The sequence below is a fragment of the Tenebrio molitor genome, chromosome 7 (genome assembly GCF_963966145.1).
Source record: "Tenebrio molitor chromosome 7, icTenMoli1.1, whole genome shotgun sequence".
In the NCBI taxonomy this organism is placed as follows: Eukaryota; Metazoa; Arthropoda; class Insecta; order Coleoptera; family Tenebrionidae; genus Tenebrio; species Tenebrio molitor.
The window spans coordinates 10,610,045-10,633,085 of NC_091052.1; the positions used below are offsets into that span (position 1 = coordinate 10,610,045).

General features: G+C 39.7%; 1 protein-coding gene across 2 annotated transcripts; it reads left to right on the forward strand.

The window, feature by feature from the left end:
* Positions 1–5,001: 5,001 nt before the first annotated feature.
* Positions 5,002–23,014, forward strand: tyn (trynity). Of its 2 annotated transcripts, none has more exons than XM_069053799.1 (11): positions 5,002–5,192; positions 16,408–16,471; positions 17,653–18,044; positions 20,449–20,932; positions 20,982–21,113; positions 21,163–21,338; positions 21,388–21,521; positions 21,669–21,808; positions 21,860–22,086; positions 22,135–22,318; positions 22,375–23,014. In XM_069053799.1, exons 1-11 carry the CDS (start codon positions 5,184–5,186, stop codon positions 22,524–22,526), a joined length of 2,094 nt encoding a protein of 697 aa, XP_068909900.1. In that variant the 5' UTR covers positions 5,002–5,183; the 3' UTR covers positions 22,527–23,014. The 2 variants fall into 2 exon arrangements, with proteins under 2 accessions (XP_068909900.1, XP_068909899.1); XM_069053798.1 differs by having other exon boundaries at positions 22,135–22,324; positions 22,375–23,010.
* Positions 23,015–23,041: the final 27 nt, after the last annotated feature.

Below are 23,041 nucleotides of genomic sequence, written 5' to 3' on the forward strand. Positions count from 1 at the left end.
TCTGGTAAATTAATTATATTAACTGTTGAGAGAACCTCTACGGGACAGTGACATCGCATTGTTCGTAAATCACACAGCGGAAGAATTAATACGATATGTTCACGTGTCGGGCAAAAAAATTATAATAATTGAGTTTTTTTGTTGATGATGGAAGGGAAAATTTTGTTTTGTGGAGGTGCCCACGGGCTGACCGTTACGCCATTATTCGAGGGAAAGGGGTCGGTGGGGCGTGAAACGTGATCCACCAAATTTAGAGGAAATGAAAGAAACCTTTTAAAATTACCGTGTTAAATGTACGTTAATTTACCAACATGAAATGTTAATTTCGGTTTATATGGTAACTGTAAGTTCTGTACGTCTGCGTTGAATTGCATACAGCGGTTTGCACTGAATTTTTGAAAGGATAATGCGGATTGGTTGTCTGTTGGGTGCAGTGGAGAATGACTACAAGTGTTTGTTAATCGTAAATCAGGGTCTGCTTCCTACACACTAAAAAAAATCAGTAAAACTATTAGTCGAACGGAAAATTCATTGCTAGGAATTTTTTGGGAAATTATTTTTATTCATGAACAGCAAAAAAAGATTTTTCAACAAAAACGAAGACTATGTAACAAGTAAATAACAGTTTTTACCAAGTCAATGCGGACTCTTGTAAAAATAAATTGAAATAAAATTATCTGCCAATTAAAATTTTAGAAATAAACAAACGAATCGGTATTCTAAGGGTAGGTGTTCATTTATCCGGGTTGTACATATCAGGAGAATTTATAAAAAAATCATAAACCTGAACACATCCTACAAGAAGAGTAAGATTTTGTCCAAGAAGAGGAAATACAATTTAGCACTTTATCAGTAAAGAGTGGTTGATTCGTTATCAATTATCATTGAATGGAAATGTGGCTTTGTTAACCGGAGTATTGTCCTGATGAAGCAACAAAATGTTTCTCCTTTGTCTCAGCATTCCCTTTTTTTCCATAGGAGTTGGCTTATTTTGTAAATTAAATATAACACTAACACTCCATCAGAATCCCAGAAAACCTCTCAAAGAGTTGCTTTAGCACTTTGACCCGTTTGGAAACAAAGTGATGAACCGGAATTTTATCCAGAGTTCATAAATGTTTCGAAAGATCCATCTAAAGTACCGGGATATCAAAAATTATCTTGGTCAAAGGTGGTCATGGAAAATCTGTCAACAGTTTAATTTTTATTTTTTCCCACACTTTGCAGTTCGTACCGAAGAAATCGTCATACGAAATAAGTTGAGACGGACGTTTTCCAATACATAACCACCTTTGACCAAGATAATTTTTGATATCGCAATAGGTAGGTATATTTAATGATGACCAAAGTCTCAGAGTTTTGATCAATCAATCAATCAAAATTCAGGTCATCAATCTTTTATGTCAGGAACAATAAGAAAATGGTGAACTACCCTTGTACCTATATGACCATTTTTTGGGCGGCTCGGTTCTAATGTTTTATTACATATAGGGTGATTTTGAAAGTTGTGCAGATATTTTAATCACGAGCTACTGGCTTCATGTAGAACTCGGAAAAAATATTAAAAAAATTCTATGTCAAAGATTAAAATGACATTTATTTTTTGAGCTACAATTTTTTTTTATTGCTTTTAGTTTTCTACGTCGTCCTACAACCTCGTAGGTAAAATTTCGGCACATTTTAAAAATACACCCTTGTATATCATATTTTATAAAATGTACGCCAATGCGAAGTAACCTATAGGAAATATGCTTTAAACTAAGGAAACCGCATTGGTGTACGTTTTATAAAATATGATATACAGGGTGTATTTTTAAAATGTGCCGAAATTTTACCTACGAGGTTGTTTGACAACGTAGAAGACTAAAAGCAATTTAAAAAAATTGTAGCTCAAAAAATAAATGTCATTTTATTTTCTGACATAGAATTTTTTTAATATTTTTTCCGAGTTCTACATGAAGCCAGTGGCTCGTGATTAAAATATCTGCACAATTTTCAAAATCACCCTGCATAATAAGTACATCCTTTGAAAAATAAAGTAATTGTTTTGTTCAGTAAAAATTAATTTTCTCTTGTGGCAAAAAAATATCTACCTTTTATGGGTTTCTCGTTTTAGAGAAGAAGAAAATACAGTTTTGGTAAAACTGTTTTGGATGAAACTTTTCAGCAACTTTTTTGTTTTTATTTGCTTAGACTCTTGAAAAATCATTGAATGCGGCAGAAACGAACCGTTTAAAAAATTATTCCATTTGTACGTGTTTTTATTTTGTTTTTATGTTTATTTACGACACATATTTCGAATGCCAGTATTCAACAAACAAAAAAGCAATTTTCCGTATCCACCGAAGCAAATTCCAGCGATGCTGAAGAATTTCAGGTTAAGCTGCAATCTCTGTCCTAAATCTGCACCGTCTGATTCAGTTTACTTCAAAGTACTCACTGTTGACGATAATTATTCTCGGCTTTATGATGATTGAAGATGCATTCTTTGCACACTTCCCTGTTATTTATTCAGACATTTTCACACAGATAATTTTAAGTCGGTCCCGTTAGAATCACAGGAACTTTTTTACGATCATTAAGAAATAAATTCGTGTGTAATCTCGCGATTCTGTTGTATTTTCGACTCGTTTAATTTTTTCCGCAAAACACGAACTCCGTTTGTTAAAATTGACGTGACAATGGTAATCGATTAAGTGTGCGATTCCAGTGATCGCATAGCTGAGCATGTGTTTGAACAATAATAATCATTATTAGTGACAGCGCACCGTTCACTTTTGCATAAAATATAGTCGACGAGCCATACAGTTATGATAAAGCGACATTATCGAACCAGTATATTTGAATATCGTAATATTTTCCATTAAATACGGTGAGATAAATCGTGTAACAAGGGGGCACGTTTTTTAATACGCCCCGAACAATGCGTTGTTCAACGAACATTTGCATTCGCCGTTCCAGTTCTTCGGATGTGGAACACTTTAATTTACTTAACGTTCGCCGATTTATTTGGTCGAGTCGAAAAATGCGAATTCCGCCATAATTATCGTCCTCGAATGGCACACGGAGGTTAATTCCAGAGCGCACTCCAGGAAACTGTAAATCTCGTCCCTTCGACGCAGCTAAAAAGCAAAACGATTTCAGCGAAAGTCGCGAAGATAAATGAATTGGATCTCTTCGTAAATATCTAAATAATGGCGTGAAAAAATTTGATGCGGCTCGAGTCGAACACAAAAGGCTCGCAAACAGGCGACCGCTTGAAATTCCATGAATTTGCAACTGAAATTTCATCACGGCCTCAAAAACCTATTATGGCCGAAAATATCAATAACCCCGGAACGAAAAAACTATGCTGAATGTAATTATTTTAGCAGAACTGTTTTAATAAATTTTCACGGTTGAGTAATAACGTCAACATCCCAGGGAGTTATTGGAATTCTGAAATGTTAAGACCGCGCCAGCAACATTGTTGTGGCGTTTTTAAATTAGCACAAAGACTTTGGGGGTTGCTTCAAGCCACCTCACTCCATTTCGGAAACTATCGCCTCGATCTAATTAGGACTTGCGATTAATTAAGCACCGTTAAATTAGGTGAGCGAAGAATGCAAGTCCTAACAGTACCAGGTTCTTAGTCCTATGTGAACGGAAATCCTCACCGCAGTACAACAAAGTTTGTGAATTTTTCTCACATTTTCAATAAATCTTCTTTCAAAATTAACGAGTGATTAATTTTTCTTTGTTCGGGTTCGCTCTCTGCTCACGATCTTCTACTTTTCACATCGCAGTTTGTTGAGCTCGACCAGGATCGAAATTAATAACAAAATATTCCGTAATCGACTTGCAACGCGAATGTATTCGCAAGGTCGTTTAGTCAATGACCGCCTTTACCACTTCCTTGAACTTGGAATAGAACTGGATCGTATCTGCATAAACAAACTGACCCCACCATTAAATAGCCAGCAATGAGGCTATTATGTGCGAGGTTTCATAGCAAAAAATCTCTGAGTATCTATTTCTAGATTGGATTTACGGCCGACTTATCAGACACAAGAAATGACCAACTCTCGGACTCGGTACCACCAAACAGTAATTCATCGCATTCCGGTACCATTCCATTTCATCACCGTTTTCTTCATTTTGGTACCATCCTCTCTCAAAACATAGATCTTGGCACAAAACTAAGTGGTACCTTTAGTGCTTACATTTTTGTACAAAACTAAGTAGTACTGTCCTCTTCCAGTGCTTAGATCTTGGTACAAAATTAAGGATGTAGTACCATTCTCCCCCAGTGCTTAAGGTAGGTCTTGGTACAAAACTAAGTAGTACTACTCTTCTCAGTACTCTTTACACGTTAGATCTCCTAAAACTCATTGTTAGCTGTTTTGTTTCCACAAAATCCGGTTACTATAATTTTGGCACATTTGTTATCTCTTGGGAATAAGACTACGAAAGATCACAAGAAAGCCTAAACCGTTAACGTTGTCAATTTTTTGTTGCTGGGTTATTTTGCATTGTTGTGGCGTTAATAACTAGGTCCAAAAGCAAAAAATCAAAAGCGGGTTCCATTGTCTGTGCGAAGAAACTAGAACAAGAGAAACAGAAAGTGCCAAAAGTAATTGTGAATTTGAGAGATGTTTGATTTGAAAATTTGCTTGGATGTGTTGGTTTTGTTAGAATTTGTAAATCCGAGTGGTGAAAAAAAACGAGCGTTGGCGTTAAAAAAATCAGTTATGTTTACTTGACCCTTTTCGGGGCGACCTCCTCTCCTTATTTGCGTACGATTTGGTTTTTGTGTGTCGAAGCCAGCATTGAGTAATTCACTAAAATAGCACGAAAATAACAGTCCAAGTGGACGTCGACTGCATCCACTGGACCTAACTGTTAAACCGACTCACTAAGCGTGCAAAAAGCAAGGTAACAGCCAATGGCAGAGGAGTCATCATCTTCTTAACCAATGGCCATCCTTGCATAACCGCCACAGCGGCAACTATAAGACAAGACACCTGTAAGTTGAACTCATTTCGGCCCGGTAAGACGCGGAAGGCCTGCTTGAAGCATTTGCAGGACCGCGATCCTATAGTGAACTTGAACCTGAGAAGCGGTTACGAAACTGTGACTTGGTGTTGTGTAGTGGAATCGTGGTGAGTTCAACGCCTGCAAACTCTCGGGACATTCGGGTGGACATGCTCAAGGTAAGAATGCGGTTGACCAAATTAAAACGCTAAATACCAGATTTGGCACCACGGAATTCCGGTGGTGGCGCAAAAAAGCGCCGGTAAAACACCAGAAGCTTAATCGTTTTTTCTTCGAGTCTCTGTCGAAGCTCGTCGAATAAATCTAACAGTAAAATTTGTTTAACTAGCTGTACTGCTACCGATCTGCAAAATTGACGGCTTTTGGCCCATTGACATCGTTCCTCGTTTTGGGCATGATCACATCAAAATACAAACGATTCATCTCCGAGAAAACCACATTCCGCGAGAGCTTGCATTGTTTACAGTTATCTTATGAATAAAAGTTACGTCGAAAGATGTCGATCGCACCAAATTTTAGGTTAAACAAATTCAGATAACGGGGATTTTTTTGGGAATTCGTACTCGCACGGTTTAACACGTCGTGATTCATAATGGATAACTCTACAAAACACCCAAACTCCATTAGATAAATTAGGCTGAAAATTACGCCAAACAGAAGAACATTCATTATGATAATGTCTTGTGTGTGGCTCATTAAAAAATCATTTCACTCCGGGAGCAAATTGGAGATGAAGCTTAAATATGTGTTTAATAAAAAGCTCAGCCACTCAAAAAATCACGTTATTAATGTTGAAAGTAAAATGAGCTGAATCATACCGTGATGGTAGTTGGCAGAACTATTAAGAAATAATAGAGGCAATAACGTCATTATAAAAAATTGCTTTTATAGACTTTTATTAAAGTCTCACTCTTCATCCACTTTTCTAACATTTCCTGGTAACACCTGGGAAGAGGCGGCTTTAATAAGGAGGGTCAAGAAACGCCGAGCTTACGATTTTTACGGCTTTCGGCCGAACTTTCCCAAGATTTTTTGCTTACTTATTAAATTTTATGTTGGGTTGTAAGAGCCTTCTCTATTTAAATATTTAATACGACGCTACATCCATCAAATATTTTTTACTCAGACTGAGACGGTAATTAAAAAATAAAATCAAATGTAAATTTGCTTTTATTTTGTTTATTTAAAATCTTATAACACTCTTATTCCTAAACTAACTGAAAGGAAGTGGAGTGTTTTTGTAATTAAAACAGACAAGACGAAATTTCTTTTCAGAGGCTATAAAATGATCACGCTGGCAGTAAAACCGAAAATTACCATTCTTCTTGGTAACTAATTAAGCCATAAAATTTTCGAGCTTCATTTGTTGTTGGTATAGAAAAATCCCGACAAATCCTGTGTACTAAGTTTGTGTAAAAGCAAACGAGAAAAAGCTCGTCTGTTAAATGAAGCTTTTGGTTTGTTTCGTTACAATGAAATTGTTAATTTTTATTTGGAACATTTCTGACAATCAGATTTCAGCAACACAATATCGATAAAACAGTTTTCTTCCTCGCATACATTTTTATTGACAGCCCTGCTACCTAACATTTCTAGATTGTTCTGTGATCCGGAAAACTAACACGGCGTAAGCAACATGGAGGGTTCCCTGTCGAGATTGCCATTACAACGCACCAGGTCATGATGAATCTGAACTGGTAAAATGTTATTCGATAATACAATAAATTTCGATTCTATTGAGCACTGACGCGTTTCTTAAATTGACAAGAAGATCCATTCATCAAGCCGAGCTTGAAGGAAGGTGAATATGCTCGACTAGATTCGTATCTCGTGGAAAAATTTCCCACATCAATATCAAACGCCATTTTTGCATAAGAGTCCAGCAGTATAGGGTTCAATCGATCAAAGAGTTAGTTACTGGATAAAATGTATTCGAAATTTCTTGGAAAATAGCGATTGTAATTATGCCGCCCTCCACTTCTTCAGGATGACCGGTAAAGCGGCGATTATGGCGAATAAACGTGTGAGTAGATAAAGAGAATGCATGAAACGCACTCCAGAGGAAATCAGTCTCGTCCGATACATGGAATTATGGTTAATTACAGAATTGTGTTTCCGTTGAAGACCACGGAGGGCTGCAAGTTACTGACCTAGGATGAACTCTCAAGGTCGTCTAAGCTGGTATAAATAGAACTTGTGGCTTGTATAATGAATATCGAATAACTCAAACTGGTTTCCATGCTTTACTCTATTTCAACCATGATGCAATTTGTCAGATGAGTTCTGTTGTGGAGATTTTTAAACAAACTATCTCGGCAATTAAGCGCCTCGAAGCTTATCAAAGAAATCCGCAAGTCATACGTTAAATTAATCCGCAAATTAAAAAGAAACGGCGGAGTTGACGTTTTGTTCGTTGCTCGGCGCTGAGATCCTATTAGGATTTTTTGCACAATTGTTTAAGGATCAGGAACAATGGACAACCGTGATAATTGGGAAAATTGCTAATGAACGACGGAAATTAGATGGGAGCGTTCACACTTGGCCGCAAGGTCGTTGCTGGCGCTGTCGAAAACTGAAGAGGGTTGTCGGGAGTGACAGCGACTTCTATCTTCTTCGAGGTTGCGTCATTGACACAGTTCGAGAGCAGTAGTGACAATTAAGTCAACATGGCCATTTTACTTTGCTGGGACAACTGTAAATCGCGAACTTTATTATTCTTGGTGCTAACTACGTAACTGTAAAATCTGAACAGTGTTTGTGGGTATTGGGACCGTGGTGATTTAGCACTGTGTCAGCATAAAACGACAGTTACATATCAATTGACGGTGTGGGACTTGTGTTAACAGTACAAGTAAAAGTACCGATACGTAATCTCGAACTGATGAAGTTCGTATTTTAAATCAAGAGTATTAAACATATGTCAGTTATTTACATAACCGTAAAAGTGAATAGCGGATGCCAATCTAAATAAACAATTTTCGAATGGAGAGACACGGTTTAATTCGAAGTAAAGGCGGAATTTGCGAAACGGTCGACAAATAAAAAAACGCAAATATCCCCGAAGCATCTCCAGCTGCGATCTTGAGACTTTAATGGCACCTAACTGAAAATGGTAAGACATCCGAGATGCCATTTTCTCACAAGAGCTTCGCGAGAATTGTTCGATGGCTCCGATAATAACGATGCATCTGTGTTGCACCGCTTAAAAGGTTCTGATGATTTCAACAGCGAATTCTAGCACCGTGCGAACAAACTATAAAATTAACCAGTACCTAGTTAAATTTATACGTCCTTCTTTTCCACTTTTGACATAATTCTAACCATGAGGTCTTGGGAGACAATAAATGAGAATGGATTGCCATCCGAGGAATAGGACTGCTCCGATTTAACATATCCCCGAAGAAGCGACCCTCAAACTTAAAACTTGTTACGAAATCGCATCACTAAATCAGCTTTTTCAAACATTTTAAATCAAAATTTATGACGGAAACGCCGTGCAAGAAATTCGCCAGGTCTGAGCTTATAAATTAAGCTTCACTTCAAACTTGACTGTCTTATTCTGTTGTAGCGTTAAATATTCACACAAACCCTTGCAAAGGTGCTTATGAATATGCTGCTGCAGCTCAAAGAAAAATGGAAATTGTGCTTGGCGAAAATGTAAATTCGTTACCTACGACACACAAAATTGCAATCTCACATTATCAAGCTTCCGTCAATTTAGGCGAGGAAGCAACCGATCAAATTATAATGCAACAGTTTTATTTAATAAATGTAAATGTATCGGGTTCTTCAGTTCGTTGCTCCTCCAGTGCGATTCTTGCTTTGTCTCTTGTTTCGTCAGATCAGAATGTCAAAATATTTAATATTAAAGGATCTAGTAGGTATAAAATATTTCCATAGAACTAAAGATAAAAAAGATTGACAAATAATAATCGTTCAGAAATAAATTTAAACAGACAGTATTAGATAAAATAATTTTAAAATGCAAGACAATATCGGATTTGTCGGACTGTCAACATTGCAATTTCAAGAGTGCACCGATGCTTCTCGTTCTACAATTAATATAATTGCAATTACACCGTCGCGCCATCTGCAAGACGTGAGTACGTAATTCTATAGCAAGTCTAAACATCTCTAGGAATGACTTAAATCAATAATATTAATTACGAAACCATAATCTGTGACGAACAACGATTATCATTAATGGAACACCGAGAGGACCTTGACAATGCTGGAGAAAGTTCAATGCACTTTATTGGCCTTCACTACACTTCTGACTTAACCTCCTGTTCCTTTGGACACTTCCTGTGTGCCTCAAAACCTACATTCGGCACCCACGCGGAAGCTCCAGTCTTGCTCCGTTGGTCAAACAAAAAGAGCGATCTGGCACATCTAGCTCTGGGCAAAAATTTTGACGGAAAACTGTCAAAACCAGCAAGCTTTCGCTCGATTCAAAAGCCATTGTTGTTTTATTTAAGATGCAAATTGGAGCCGATTCATGATGCAAAATTGCTTCCTTCGGACATGCTTCGCGTATTTTCCACACCTTTTTTAATTCCACAAATACTACAGATAAATTCGCGAGGAGGTGCAATCTGTTTTTATTTCATTCATAGAGTCCCAAATATATTTTTCGCAATTTCCATTCCCGGTGCCTCTCAATTAAAACAAACATTTCACCGATCCCATCGATTTGTGTATTCATGAAGCGAATTGTCGCGAATTTGCAATTTATCAATTTTATTTTGCGACGACCTCACGAAATCCGCTAATGCGACTAAAACCACCTCCGAATTAAAAACATGGCTATACGATTCCGTTGGGTAATTTCCCGATGGCTCTTTTCCTGCGGGAGTCGGCAATAAAGAACTGGGCCAGGTAAATAAAATTTTACGCGAGTTCCGCACAAAGAACGGAAACAGTTCGGCTTTGATTATTTTCTTGGCTCGCATTCAAAATCGAACTGGAGGACCTCGTGAACCTTGACCCCTACACATGCGGATGCAGTTGGCGGAGCACCGAGGGAATAAAAATAGAAGAGCGATCGATTTCACTCGAACACACTGAAATAAACCGGTGGTAATGGACGCGGCTCAAGGATGGGACGTGGTATCCCGGGAAATTTATGCAGTTCCTGCACGGTCCAGTGCTGGAACGACACATCTTCAGAGTCGCTGAGTCCTGCCCTGCAGGCGTGACCGCCAAATGAACTCAAATTATGAGGCTGTGGTCAAATTGGATTATGTCATGGACGCCGGTAATTATAGATCGCTGAAGAAGAATCTGACCTACAAAGTGTTCAAGCGCCCGTTACAAAAAAGCCGGAGCCATAAATCAAAATATGGGAGCGGTTGAGACATGCTGGTGACTCTCGATTCTTGAGATGCCACCTACTTCGTCCAGTTCAATTTCCATTGTTTTAGAAACTGACAGTGCTGATTTTATCTGGTCTTGCGTCGGGTTGCTTGTGGGAAGTCTTCGTTTTTCTTGGTGAGACTAGAGTCCTCCTGATAATTTATGCAGACGTGCGGCTAATTAAACTAGCCGTAAATCTGCATGGAATTTTTCTCCGGCGCAGCGTCCTTGTCGCATGTGTAGATAAAGCCATGCGAAAGCTCACGTTTTGCATTTTTCTTTGGTGCGACAATAGAAATAGGTCGTTGAACAGTCTCGCCGTGGGATTCACATAAAGCTGTGATCGATCATGTGGTCAAGCTAGGTGCCAAATGCGCGAACGTGCCACGGCTACGCTCTCTGCCTGTTTCTATTATCCTTAAACCCGAACAACTTTAGGTTGATTATCCTGACGGCGTGCATGTCTTACCCGGTCTCTACAACTAATGCACGCTGTTATTTGCAGCCAAGACTGCATTCGCACCGCACACAAAGAAGTTTTTGTTGTGACTACGCCACAAAGAACTACTTCAAAAAGAAAACTCGGAACAAATTCTTATTACTGAAGCGAGTTGGTTCGAATCGAGCCAACTGCCGGGCAATTTTTTGCTTCGGAACGCGCGATTTGTGACGGCAGGAATGCATAAAGGCAGGCAAGGGTGGCGCTATTTCGCTTTGCAACCGAAATCCAAACCCAAAAAAATTCACCGCTCGCTCGAACACGTCAAGTCGAGTGATGCCATTAAGAAAAATTACCCCGATTGAGGTGGATTAATTACTGCAGGTTTGTGCTTGCTGTGAGTGCTCAATTACGCTTAATTAAAATGGGAGTGATAGATTCGTCGGGTCTAGAGACAAGAACCAGTCGCTTTTCCCATAGTTCTCCTTTTCCATGTTCACGGAAATTATTATTACAGTGTTTTATTTAATATAATAAGCTCCAGGAATTCAGTGAACCCTTCCATAACCGCAGCACCGAGTATTACGGTAATTACGAGGCATGGGCAGCCTTATTTGGTGTATAAACTTCTATGATAGGCTATTTGCATGAAATTAGTTCCGATGAAAATTTAAACATCAGTTAGCCAGAAAAGCTCATATATTCGTAACGAAACCTTTCAGTTTGTCCGGTGTCACCCTCATCATACCATAATCATGCAAATATTATACACTATTTCAGATTTTTCTACAATTCCTCGATAATTCAGATTTAAGCTAATTATGGCAATAACAGACATGGTGTGTGGATTTAATATTCCTCTTTGACTTTATATGACATGTTAATGCTTCCGGTTTGTGCAGTAAAATAAAATTAGTAATAAACTAGTCGAACAACAGTGGCAAGTTGGACTTTTCTTGTGTTACGTGTTAATTATGAGGAGGCGAGCCACGCAAACTTTATTAAATAAGTTGGAGCCTTTTTGTCTGGTCATTTTATAATCCTTTTGATTTCACATCGTAAAAGCATATTAAAATAATTTCTCGAACAAAGCAGCTTCTTTTCCATCGTCACGATCTGATGAAATGATTTCACAGCCGGCTAAGCCGCTGGTTTTTTCCGAAAAACTCATCAAATCCCGTATTAAAAATTACAGAACCAATTATGAAGTTTCGGAAGTCACTGCAAGTGTGACAAATTGTGCGAATTTGATTCTTCTCTGTGTGAAATATCGTTGGCATCGCGATCCGGATCGCGTTGAACGTCTAGTCCAGGTCCTGCGAGCATTAATAACTCAAAACCTGCAAATCTGGACATAAATCATGAAAAGCACATACATTTGGAGTCTTGGTGCTTTTATTGCACACATGTTGGCGGCGCTGCTCCTCCGGCCGGTCTTTTATGATAGTTTGTAACAAGTTTTCAAGTGTGCGGAAACAATAGAGATTGAGATAATTGCGTACTTGCATCGGTAAAGAGAGCGCCCCACGAGTAATAGATCTATGATACAAATCGCACATCTGTATTCATTTATTTAAATTGATGTTTATTTATTCAGGTGCACCTTGTATCCAGAAAAATCCCCTACAGTAAATCTCGGGGGTCTTGAGAGCCTGACCTGCATAATTTTATCGCCCCGTTCACTTTTCCACTATTTTTCAAATTTGACTCCGTAGCCCTTCCTGATTGCCGTTGCGAAATCAGCGTGGTTAATGGTCCCACAAGACCATCGTAAGTTACAACGGATGTTTCGCAAGACATCAACGGTACCTCGACTGACGCCTGACCCAGAAGTAGTACCCGGTCACCGTTTCCACCACGATCCTGCTCTTAATGGCGGTGCATTCTTCGCCATGCCTAAAAATCAGATTTCCTTTTTAATGTCTTTCACGTGCATTGTTTTCTCACCACATCTCTAATATATTGCCGACTACACGAGTTCTGAACGGCTTTTTCACGACCGCTTCATATTTTATTCAGCAGTGGCGACGCTGTATACGCTTATTTTCCTTTATCGCCGAAAACGTAAAAGGTAAGGTGGAAATTAAAAGGTGCGCTAAAAAGAGGAATCGCATCTTACAAGTGCAAAAAGCGGCCGCCGGGTCGCGCTGCCATCACCTCGACGTGTCATTGCAGCCGATGCGACTACTTTTTCTACAAATAATTAATTAATTTTCAATTATCCTCGCTCCTAATTAGTGGTTTTAACAAGTCTCGGTCCCATTTTTGCTTTAATTGCTAAATAATTTTGCGGTTTCTGATCAATCTCGTGTGTTGTTTTGGAATAACGCGGCTTTCCATCAGCAGAAGCGAACATTTGCAGAATGATAAAAACAGAACCTGCCTGACATGAATACTGCTCATTGTAAATGCCGACCATATAGCGGTATGCACTTGGTTGCAGTCTGGCACCAGCTCGGGGCGAAGGGTCACATCTTGTGATACTATCTTGCCATAACGGTATGGCACAGTGTGCCATAATAGTCGCCAATTCACATTTTAATACCTCGTTAAGGCAAATTTTTATAATAACCGAAATTAGTCTTCCTGACGGATGATGATACGTTTGGCGGATATAAAAGTACACCATTATTAACTTGTCATTCATAATTGGCCCGTGTTCCGTTAGATAAAACGATGTAATAACTAATTTGCCGGGTCGGTGTTGCAAGAACATCTTCATTGTCGTGCACAATTAAAGCAAGGGAAAAAACATCTTACTTTGCATAAATTATAAATTTTTAATTTGTTTCTTTCATCTGGGGGCTACTCTTTCATCTCGCCTACGTTCCAGAAATTTGCGTGCCGCTTAAAATAATTGCGGATAAATGAAGCAATGTTGTGCTCTTGGCACAAACCTGGAAGCCATGTATCAGGAGCAAACGGTCGGGGCGTCTCTTTGCGTGCCATTCGGATGTATCAAGAGAACGAGAACAACTCTTGTGCAGGCAAGACATAACTCTTCTAGCTTAACCAACCCTTAAACTAGCATCACGTCACAAACGACGTTCCTAATTCTTGAACTGTCATTTACGTGACACGTGTCATTTATTCTAACCTCAAAGTTGAGTATTTTTTGAAACGGCACCCAAAGAAGACACAATTCACCTGTTTTAGTTTGGTTTTTTAAATTTTTTGCCCCAAATTGGCCTAGCGGTGCGACAGCTGCGCCTCTCCGCGACTAATTTTCGCATCTGGGAGGAGGCAAAGCAAATCTCCACGATTTCTAAAAACAGAAAAACGTCGGATGTACCGTTTGTGTGCATTTTAAATGCAACTGGTCGGCTGTAACGTCGCGCACATAGTATGATTGTAGTGCAGCTGATGCATGTCATCGAACAATGGATGTCATTCGCATAAAATAAGCACGCTTCAGGAATGTAAATTAGATGGAAGATGAAACGTTGAGCGATTCGAATCTTATTTAGAGCATTCAAATTTAGAATCACGTTTTGTTCGATTCGTGTGTTAATTTGTCATGGGAAGAAGTTTCGCGTAACCAATTACCACCCAAAGCACATGTTTCATTCAACGTCTGTCAGTTTTTTTGCCTTGGTGCCGTTCGAATGTGATTAAAATACACAAACCACAAGTTTCGTCGCCTTCAACTGGAATTTGACAAAAATGCGATCAATACTCGGTGAAGCTTTTTGTTTCGCGAGTTTTGGTAATTCGAGACTCACACGCCGAGCGGCCGGTAAGAATTTTAAATTGAATTTAGCACGACTCTAATTTATACGCGGGTTAATTAACGAAATTGGCTGAGTTGTCGAGGACGAGGCACTAAGAAGTAAATTAACTGTTCCATTAACGGTAACAACCATAACATAAGTAGCTCTTACTGTTAAACTCAGTTATCGGGCAAGTGTAAAACACACTCATTTATCGCGGCCTTTTCTCTCTCTCCAACACTGTCTCATTAATTATGTCCCTTTCCATTTCAAATAATCGAACTGTCAAGAAAGCGAAAGTGATAAAAACCGAAGCAGGAATGTGGGTCTCGATCGGTTCAAAACTGAAGACACGGTGCTTATCGACACTTCCTGTGCGAAGTCTGTTGACCCTATCGATCTTCCACTCAATCACAAAACTTCAAGACTCATTGTTTTTCATTGAAGCATAAAAGCTGGACAAATGTTTGTGCATTTACGAGCCTGTATTAGTGAGATTTTCAGTGTTCTTCGTACAAGTGCATTGCCCTTGCAATCATCAGCCAACTATACATGCCCATAGCAACCTTTGACCGCAGTTCCATTCGTGTACACCATTATAAACGCTAGTTATTCTTGCAGTTAGTTTACGACTTCGGATTTGCATTCAGAATTTATTCGAATCGACGATCGATACTTCCACGAGATCATTACTCAACTGCTCGTCTGATTTTGTCCAAAATAATCCTCTTCAAGGTAAGTGGAGTGAAGTCCTCGAACCAAACCAAACGATCTTTGAAGCTTCGTGTTGCGAATTCTTCTGTCTAATGTGGTCACATCTTGCATACAATATCCAGATTGTGTGCTACTGTTGATCGCTTCGATTCGATCTGGTTGAGAGAGTGTAGAAATGAGTGCAGCTGGTCTGGATGTACGGCGTGCTGTTGAAAGCGGTTTCGAATTTGTACCGCTCCAGCAAACAGGCATTATCCTGAAAGCGTCGAGATACGAGATGCATTACAGAAAATTGCTTCGTTTCGATGTGATCTTAATTTTAATTGGCGTCGCCTTATTTAGAGAGTTTTGGTGAATGCGCCGGGTTCGCCCTACGCACAGGACCACAGCAAAGCGATTTTTCCCATCAAACTCACCAAGTCTCGCTTACTTACATTTAATTGCCGAGAAGTTATAATTCATGCAGCCACGAGACTCGAGTTACGACTCGCTGCAACTGCATTTCGAATCGAACTGAAGTCTCGGAGGTGTTGCGGCTGAGTCGCATGCTTCGAAGAGTTTGCATGCTTAAGTTTAATTCAACGCTTGATCGAATATGAAATTGAATTTGAAAGTAATTTATTTTTCGCCAAATCAAGTGAAATATCTGCATAAATAACCGCGATTGGAAATGTCGCAAATGACGAATGTCATGCAAAGGGAGAGGCGCATCGCGACACCAAATATTAAATTGCAATGTTATCAATCTCTCGGGTGCAGTTGGAGCTCTGTCAGTTGTGGCGATTTTGGGTAATATTTTTGCGATCGTGTTACCAAGCGTATAATTGCTCTTCCGTGGATAATTTATTGCGATGGAATCATGTCCTGAGGTGGTAACGATCAGAATAGAACGATGAATTTCCATATTAAATAACCTGGACGACGACTTAGGCGCCTCAACGCTAAGTAGCTTGTCGAGTAGCCATCTATTACGTGCAAACATGCAAGTAACGTTTCCACTTGGAATATCAACAACTTAATGAGTAAAATATTTTAGCTCCGGTTCCCACAGTCACGAATAATTCGCGTTTCCCCAGTCCACCTTCTTCCTCTTCCATCTAGACCGATAGCAGGAAATTAAGACTTTCCCCCACTAACACGTCTGTTTATTTTCAGATGACGCGCCACACTCTCGCAATAAGTCTGATTCTAGTCCTAGCAAATATTTATGGAAGTTTAGGTGAGTGCTTTTATTTATTTTCAGCGGCCAACCGGAACCTGGACATGAGCAAAGTCTTACGGTTCTTTGAGGTTTTTCCATTGTCTTTTTTTCGGTTATATCCAAATTGCAGACGAATTCTGAACCGTTATTGAAAAATTGACTCATGTCGGTTCTGTTTGTGCTTCACGGCGTCCACTCTCATTATACGAATTAAGTGGTAATGCAGGTTTACTTGGTACAAATTGCACCAACAGACAACAATTAGTCCAAGTCCATTTGAGCGAGAGGAATTTCAGCGCAGACCGCAGAATTATGACAACGGGGATAAACGTCCACGTTTAATTAAGCAATTTGTTGTGGTTAAGCAATTGGGAGATAAAAAATGTACTGTTAATGCTTCGAAAAGCAATTTGGGTTGAGGTCTTGTAGCTCCGCAAAAACAATATCTTCGATGTCTTTGACTAGTCATTATGAAGCCAAAACTGCCGAACGGGATTGAGATTGTGGCGGCATTGAATATGCGAAGAGGTTCAAGTCTATGCAAATTCGAGCATGTTTGTGTTTGTGTTGCGACTAGTTCGGTATAAGACTCTGCAGACTGGCTCAAGTTATAAGTCTTTCAATACAACAGTTTTAACCAAAGTTGGAATTTGTTAAGAAAAATGTTATGTTCTTGTCTTTACAACGTATAAAATTTTCCATTTTGTAATAAAACACCAAGACATCCGTGATACATTTTCTGTTGGTTATTAAAATGTGAGCTTGAATGGAATGATTGGATATCCTGTGAAACCATTAAAAGACGATAGACTCCTGTCAATAAAGGAAGCGATAAAGTTCCTGGAAGGCTAACACTTTTTTGTTGAATCATTTAATTATTAGAAAAACCAGTTGAATGTGAAGAGGAGAAAAGATTTATGACATTTTACTCTCCCAGAACACTCCGATAACGGACAGGTTATAAAAATTGCGAACTCCCATAAAATGGATGGTTTCCTCGCATTGCGGAAGCTTCCACCTATGCTTTGACTAGTATTTAATTTACTGCTACCTGAAGAAGAGGAAATGGAATGTGAAATGAAACCGACGACAGCTATATTTTATGCCTGAGTCGTCCTGTACACACATCCGACTCCCGAAGACATTAATCGCGCGAGTCCTCGAGAGTAGAAGTGATCGAATGAATTTTTTGTTTGCAGGAAGGATAGCGTTCGAAAAACTGACAGACTTCGACTACCGAGGCAACACATACTACACCGTCAAAAACTTAAGTCTGTACGAGTGTCAAGGGTGGTGTCGCGAAGAGCCCGACTGTCAAGCCGCAGCTTTCAGTTTCGTCGTAAATCCTCTGATACCAGTTCAAGAGACGCTTTGTCAGCTCCAAAACGAGACGTCGGCGAACAATCCGTCGGCGGTGCCGCAGAGGTCGGTCAACATGTACTACATGACCAAGCTGCAGTTGAGATCTGAAAATGTTTGTCTGAGACCGTGGGCTTTCGAGCGAGTCCCCAACAAGATGATCCGGGGGCTGGACAACGCGCTTATTTACACGTCCACCAAAGAGGCTTGTCTGGCGGCCTGTCTCAACGAGGTGAGTGTTTTCGGTAGGGTTCATTTTACGCGCTAATAATAGCTGGGTGTAAACGCCGACGTATCTGCAAGACCATTGTGTTCGAAATTATGGCCACTTATGTAAATTAAACTTTACGTTTACGGGAGCTGTTGGGTTGCGATCCCAATAAGCGTTTATAGTTCCTCAACGACTCCTTTCTGATTTTAGTTGAATTTTAAGAGTGGACGCGTGTCAACCGCTCAGTCTCACGGCTCCTCAGAAGCAGGATTAACGGGGATTTGCGGAAGTAAAATTTTAACTGAAACTTAAAAGTCTCGAAAGTGTTGGAAAGTCAAGTTCAAAGGTTAAATGGGCTCGTTCAGGTCACTGCAAAATGCACACACTAATTACACAGGTCGACGTAACTCGAGGATTTTGTTCATTATATCTGTTATGTGGAATCCATCAAAAATGGTTGTGTAATATGTAATGTATGTATTTTTTGCGTACTGTTTTCGAATACATTGATATCAGTTTTAAAAGGACTGGAGAAAATATCTCGGAGTTTAAGAGATAAATATCAATCAATATGCTTTATTTGCCCTACGGGCTTTCAGATCCCCTTTACATTGTATGTAAACATAAAAATAACCATTCCAAAAATATAAAAGTAACATTTTTAAGTAAGAGACAAAGAGACTTACGTACTAGAGTAAAATCTTTTGCTGCCTTAAATAGTTCAAAATACCTACTATGGCGGCCAAAAAATTTTGGCCGTCACTTTCTTGACATTCAAGTAAAGTGTAAATAAACCTTTAGGAATCGTAACCCCACTTTCGTTTCTTGTCATTTTGACAATCAATTTAAACTGTTTGAAGCTCAGATATTCCAAAAATCCGACATGAATAAACAAAATTAGAGCAATCGTACATAGATAACCTGAGGTAAACGTTCTGTGTAGTAGAAATGACAAAATAATTTTGAGTTTTGAAATTTACCACCCAAAAAATAACGTTTATAATCAAGACGGTAATCATGATGACAATAAAGTACGGATTACATTTTTTTTTTTTAATTGACAGACAATGACGGCCAAAATTTTTTGGCCGGCATAGTACCTTAATTATTAACGCTTTTAAAAATGGTAAACAAAATAAAATGTCAAATGTAAGCTGTCAATTGTCAAATGTACAAATTCAGAAGAGGCGGCAAATCGCAGCCAACTACGACATTTATAATAACCCTGTAATAGAGTTTCCTTTGTGAATGGGACAGCAGGAAACGTGTTTTACATTGGACAAAAACGAATGGCCTTAATTCATAACATAATTAAAACATATTATACCTCCAAATTTAGTAAACCCGGAAAAAATTGTTGGCTTTATTTCACATTAAACATGGTTTAATGAAACAATTTACAAAGGCTTTGGACAAACAGGATATGTGTTTTCGATACCTTTGTAATAAATTCCTAAAGTTAACTACGGGAAACTTAAGAAGGCATTTTTGTTAATTCTGCCATTCTCAAGATAATATCAGACTCACAATGCTTCCGAAAAATAAGTATGGACAGCAGTTGGAACTATTAAAACTATTAAAAACCATTTTTTTGGCAATAATAAAGACTTGATCACAAAGTAGAAGAAGTGTTAGAACTTAAGACGTAAGTGGAAAGTAAGGTAAAAAATTTCATCGAAGCAACAAAGAAATATAAAAAGCCTTGCAAGGTCGCTAAAATGTAAATACTAAATATTATTGGCAGATTACTTTTGGAATATAAAAATCAAAGTGGGTACAAATTGGTTTTTGTATTCTTTTATTAATAAAATGGTTTTCTCGTTGGAACATGACATAAAAGTCACCAAAAGTCACCAGAATTTATTGCCAACTCAATCAGTAGTTATTGTTCACACGGTATTATTAATTTTTACGTAACTTATGAGAAGTGACGTCAGTAAACATCATTGTTGTGTACAAAAAGGCATGGAGAATCATATTCGAGTTATATGGACACATAACGCACGATTTTTCTGCTATACAAAATAATAAGGTGGATGTTAACTGACATGTTGTAGGTATTGCAGTTTTTTTTGCCTAATTGTTTCAAATTTTGCGTGGTATAAAAAAAGATACCTACCTAGGCATTCTGTAAGCAGCTATAAAACATTCTGATATAAATTATTGAAAACTCCATTCACAAAGTCAAATTTTGTCCGCCGTGTTATTAATGCAGGACGAGTTCAACTCAAAACTTGCTTCTTTGTGTCAGACAGCCCTTCCCGACTAAATAATTCCGTTGTAGCTAATAATAAGGTGAGGGAGCGAGTAGGTACATAATGGCATAATTGAAAAGCTATCGTCGGAATTAGCGCCGTCCAATTAAATCGTTCTCGGGGAGCTCGCAATCAAATTAGGCCGTCTACACCGAATCTGTTTGTTGCAGCATCGTTTCACTTGCCGATCCGTCGAGTACAACTACGTGACCCTGCAATGTCAACTGAGCGACTCGGACAGACGCACCACTGGTCAATTCGTCCAGTTTGTGGACGCTCAAGGGGTGGACTACTTCGAAAGTCTCTGCCTGAAAGGAAACCAAGCCTGCAAAGGCAACCGAATCTTTCAGACCCCTCGGATCGGAGTCGCCGACGACAAAGTGGCTCAATACGCCGCCCTCCACTACTACACCGACAAAGAACTCCAAGTCACCAGCGAAGCGGCTTGTCGTTTGGCTTGCGAGATCGAGAACGAGTTCCTCTGCAGGTCGTTCCTCTATAAGGGATCCCCGCAAGGGTCCCAGTACAACTGCCAACTCTTCCACTTGGACCACAAGACTCTACCGGACGGTCCTAGCACTTATCTGAACGCGGAGAGGCCGCTCATAGACAACGGGGAGAGGATCGGGAGCTACTTCGAGAACTTGTGCGAGAGTAAGTCGTCCAATATTTAAAAGGTCTCTCTATTGACTGAGGTTTTAAGAAGCCGCAACCCCTTCGGGAGCGCCGTCGGACAACTCGCTGCCCGTTGTGTTCGAAGCGACGGAAGATCCAACTTTGAACAATATGACGAGAAGCGACGTGAACTGCGACAAGACGGGGACTTGCTACGACGGTATTTTAATTTGCCCCGATTTCAACGCGATCTAATGCCGATGTTGCAGTGTCTGTCAACTGTAAGGACACGAAGATCGCCGTGCAAGTGAGGACTAACAAGCCGTTTAATGGGAGGATTTATGCTTTGGGTCGATCTGAAACTTGCAACGTCGACGTTATCAACAGCGATCTGTTCAGGCTCGATTTGACGATGAATGGACAAGATTGCAACACTCAGTCTGTGGTAAGTAGCGAGCCTCGAGGAGTGCTCGGTTAATTGTGCCATGTTTTAGATCGGCGTCTACAGCAACACGGTTGTCCTGCAGCATCACAGCGTTGTTATGACCAAAGCCGATAAGATCTACAAAGTTAAATGTACCTATGACATGTCGTCGAAGAATATCACTTTCGGAATGATGCCGATTAGGTAGGTTCGAGAAGTACATGGGCGGTCCTGTGATTTACGTGATGACCAGTTGCACCGGAGACCACGTGATGTGTTCTTCTTGTCAATTCTAGCTGTCAAACGATTTGATTCTTTGACGATTCTGATTTGTGTTTTCCTCTTTTGCAGAGATCCAGAAATGATCAGCATCACCTCTGCCCCCGAAGCACCTCCACCGAGGATCCGCATCCTGGACAGCCGCGCCCGCGAAGTCGAGACAGTGCGAATCGGAGACAAACTCACCTTCAGAATCGAAATTCCCGAAGACAGTGAGTCTTGCCATCAGAGTTCGTTTTTGTTCATTAATTGTTTATTTTCAGCACCTTACGGCATCTTTGCCCGCAGCTGCGTCGCCATGGCCAAAGACTCGAAGAGCACTTTCCAGATCATCGACGACGAGGGCTGTCCCGTGGATCCTAGCATATTCCCCGCTTTCACACCCGACGGTAACGCTCTGCAATCGATTTACGAAGCGTTCAGGTTCACCGAATCCTACGGTGTTATCTTCCAATGCAACGTGAAGTACTGTCTTGGGCCTTGCGAACCTGTAAGTGTTGAGATTGTGCGATCGCGGTTTGTTAATGGTGGTTTGTAGGCGGTGTGCGAATGGGGCCGCGACTCCATCGAGTCCTGGGGCAGGAGGAAGAGATCCGTGAATAACGCGACCGACGAAGAAAAGGAGGAGGACATGACTCTCAGTCAGGAGATTCTGGTGTTAGATTTTGGCGACGATAAGCAATCCGATTTCCTCAAGAGCGAACTGTCGAGCGCTGATTTCGGTAAAGGTAGTTGACCAGACGATCGCCTGTTTGATTTTTTAATCGTGGATTTGCAGACAAAACGGTCACGATCATCGAGCCTTGCCCGACCAAGACTTCGGTGTTGGCGTTGGGTGTGACATGTGCCTTATTAGTTCTACTTTACATCAGTACGCTGTTCTGCTACTACATGAAGAAGTGGTTAAATCCCGGAAAACATATCGCTTGAGAGTTAACGGACACTGTGGTGCTTTAATTCGTATAAAACTCCCAGTATTTATGTTTAAGTACGATTATCAGATCTGATCTTTCTGTTGAGTTGACGAATACCAGTATCGCTACTTCTGTGATATCGTTAACTCGAGATGAGACGTCAAATGATCGGGAACCTCCCAGCGACTCAAAATATGAAGCAATATGTATTTTTAAGGAACTTCGGGAAGGTGGGGGCCTTGGTGGTGGAAGCTTTGAACTCTCAACTAGGATGAAATTTTACCGTTGCAAAAACTTCATTAGGTTATGATCTCTAGTACAATCTTAGAGGACGACCTCTAAAACTGACTTCTGCACTGACTCTTGTTCCTAGAACAAATTTTGTAACGGTAAAAAGCAACGCTGTCTCTCTTCTAATACCTTTCTTTTAGGTTATTTATATTATTTATTATTTAACTTTGTGTATATATCTAAAATTAAGTAACGATTATTTATACCACTTATTTTATATAACACGTTCTTAAGTCGTAT

Bases quoted from the DNA above. Each gene is read 5' to 3' on its own strand.
- tyn (XM_069053798.1), top strand. The intron at 18,045-20,448 runs GTGAGTGTTTTC...TGTTTGTTGCAG, and splicing joins TGGCGGCCTGTCTCAACGAG to CATCGTTTCACTTGCCGATC. The intron at 20,933-20,981 runs GTAAGTCGTCCA...TGAGGTTTTAAG, and splicing joins CTTCGAGAACTTGTGCGAGA to AAGCCGCAACCCCTTCGGGA.